The sequence below is a fragment of the Austrofundulus limnaeus genome, unplaced genomic scaffold (genome assembly GCF_001266775.1).
Source record: "Austrofundulus limnaeus strain Quisiro unplaced genomic scaffold, Austrofundulus_limnaeus-1.0 Scaffold680, whole genome shotgun sequence".
NCBI classification, from domain to species: domain Eukaryota; kingdom Metazoa; phylum Chordata; class Actinopteri; order Cyprinodontiformes; family Rivulidae; genus Austrofundulus; species Austrofundulus limnaeus.
The window spans coordinates 31,627-34,373 of NW_013953082.1; the positions used below are offsets into that span (position 1 = coordinate 31,627).

The 2,747-nt window shown below is 36.0% G+C and overlaps 1 protein-coding gene across 1 annotated transcript in view; it reads left to right on the forward strand.

Moving 5' to 3' along the window:
- Positions 1–1,665, forward strand: part of pvalb9 (parvalbumin 9) — a gene marked incomplete at its 5' end in the record, with an annotated part of 3,986 nt that extends 2,321 nt beyond the window's left edge. Inside the window, 1 exon segment of the mRNA XM_014027753.1 lies at positions 1,409–1,665. Coding sequence (XP_013883207.1) covers positions 1,409–1,434 — 26 coding nt within the window. The 3' untranslated portion in view covers positions 1,435–1,665.
- Positions 1,666–2,747: the final 1,082 nt, after the last annotated feature.

The following is a 2,747-nucleotide window of genomic DNA, read 5'->3' on the forward strand; positions in this document are numbered from 1 at the left end:
ATCTATCTATCTATCTATCTATCTATCTATCTATCTATCTATCTATCTATCTATCTATCTATCTATCTATCTATCTATCTATCTATCTATCCAACCATTCATCCATACATATACTTATCCATCTTTCCGTACTTCCATCCAATACTTGCCCCCCACCCAAGCCTGGTTTCTGGGTGGAGCCATATAACCCACATGCAGGCAACAGACATCGAGTCTGGACATACTTGTCCCTTTGTCTGGCCTGTCACTTTACAACCACATTTTTTTTTATTTAGAACAACGTGCCTCTTCATTCTTCAGCCCCTCTGACTGGATCAAATTATACTGCATGACATAAATTGATGAACATTTTAAAATAAATAAATAAAAAAAACACCAAAAGAATTTCCAGTTGTAAAACTTCTCAAACATCTGACAAACTTTCCACTTGATCTGTAACACATTCAGTGAAGTATCAACACCAGTATTGATACTGGTGTTGGTGTTGGTTCAGAGTATCGGGGCATTTTGWATGAATGCTGGTATCAGTATCRGGACACCACTGATTTAAACGTGGCCTTATGACATGTTGTTCTTTCAAATAATTAATTAGTTTCTAATTGACCTTGACATCAGCCATGGAACATGGAGTCTGGAGAAATGTCTTTTTCCGGGCTAAGTTAATGGAGCGCCAAATGAGGGACAGTTTGTGTCGTTATTGTTTTTCAGGCTTGAAAAAATTGTTTCTCAACACTAACTTTCTGATGTGGCAAACAACACATCAGTCTGCTAAACTTTTGCACGGACCAAATGACTGCATGTGTACCAACATGTACAGGGTCAGTTTATAGTCTCTTCTAATTGTCCAGTCACACCACAACCCGCTTTGACTCTAATCTGGATGGTCAAGGCGTGGCCGCTCAAAACTTCTACCCAAGGCAAACACAGCAACAGCAAATCAGGGAAATATAGTCTGTGCCACGTTTTCCAAAAATGCTGTGGATGAGTTGAAAAATGGGGAGACAAATGTTTTGTTCATTGTGAGGAAAAAATATGTGTTKCTCTAAAAGCCTCAAGTGAACTGAAGCTTTAAAATAATCTGACCTTGACCCTCATTTGTCTTCCTGTGGGCCAGAAGTGACCAGTTGATATTTGTTGTCTTACCATGTTAAACATCTGCTAAGCARTTGTAATTGGACTTTATGTTATCTTACATGCACTTTATTATAAATGCATGAACATTTATATGGACAAAATGTTTTCGTTCACATTACATCTGTAAAATTAACTAATCTATAGCACAAACAATGTAACCCACAAGTTGTAAAATACTTGATCTTTTGGGTTTAGAGAAGAAATTGTGACAGTGTTTTTTATATGTAGATACTGTTATTGATTCATGGTAATTTAAACTTTTTTTTCTGTACAGAATTCCAGACGATGGTCTTATCCTGAGTTTCACAAAGGAAATTAAGTCTTCAGTGATTCCCCCACTTCTGCAGTCCTCTGACAGCTGCTTGAGCTCTGGTTGCTTTCCAATAAATTCTCTGTGTGATTAATGTTTTTAAATTACCTTATGCAGATTTAACATTTTCTGATGTATCTTTTGCCTACTCCATGTTTTTTGTGTGTTCCACCTCTGTCAATGACTGAGAGAAATAAACACGTGGAAACAAACATGTGAAAGCAGAGTGTTTGGTACTTTATCCATGTATTCAGTTTTCATATACTGGCTATTTCAGGTTCAGAGTTGCAGGCAGCCAGTGCCCAGTAAYTGTTATTTATTATTTAACAAGTGATTTGCTTCTGTTTTAACATTTCTGTTTTCTAAGAGTTGCAAATGGGTATTTTGTCACAAACACTATCATATTGCGGTGGAGAGCTGTTTTTTGTCTCCTTATTGCATCTATCTCACAAAACTAATGTTAATGCACATTTAAAGGCATGACAGCTGGATAAAATCACTATGATAATAATGTATACAGTTGTTTCTGAAATGTGTATGCATATTTGTGTTTGTTTCATAAGAAGATTTAAGTTGAAATTTTTATTTTTATACTTTAGCCTTTTTTTATTTATGCAGTACATTATTTTTAGTTTTTGTGTTGAAATTATTGAACATGACAGTTCTCCAAAACAATATAATCACTAGGAATGGCTTTATGGTAAATGGTCTGTACTTATATAGTGCTTTTCTATCCATCCAGGACACTCAAAGTGCTTTACACCACATTGTGTCCCCATTTACCCATTCACACAGCACTCTATTAGGTCTCTACAAAGCTAACATGAACAGTCATCTATGAAGACTAATCTGTGCCAATCACATTCGTACACTGATTGGACACACATCAGAGGCATTAGGGGTGAAGTGTCTTGCCCATGGACACAACAACTGAGACAGCTGGACGGGGGTTCGAGCCAGTGACCATCCGGTTCCAGGACGACTCCCCTAACCACGCTGCCACAGCCAACCCAAGCTTCAGTCCTTTATGTAAATGTTTATCTAAAAAGATGAGAAGGCAGAATAATATAACATTGTTTCATCAACATATCTTATCGCTCAGACATGTTTGTGTTCTGTGTACTCTATTATTGTTCGCTTCTAACATTAAAAACTTTCAAGTATCAGTCAGAGTTAAAAATATATTTGTAATCAGAATCCAAAGCAATACAAGGTCATTTTTATGACACGAATTTTCTACTTTTAAATTCATTACTAAAAATTTAACAAAACAGAATTTGTATTTAGGCCTATATTAATATTG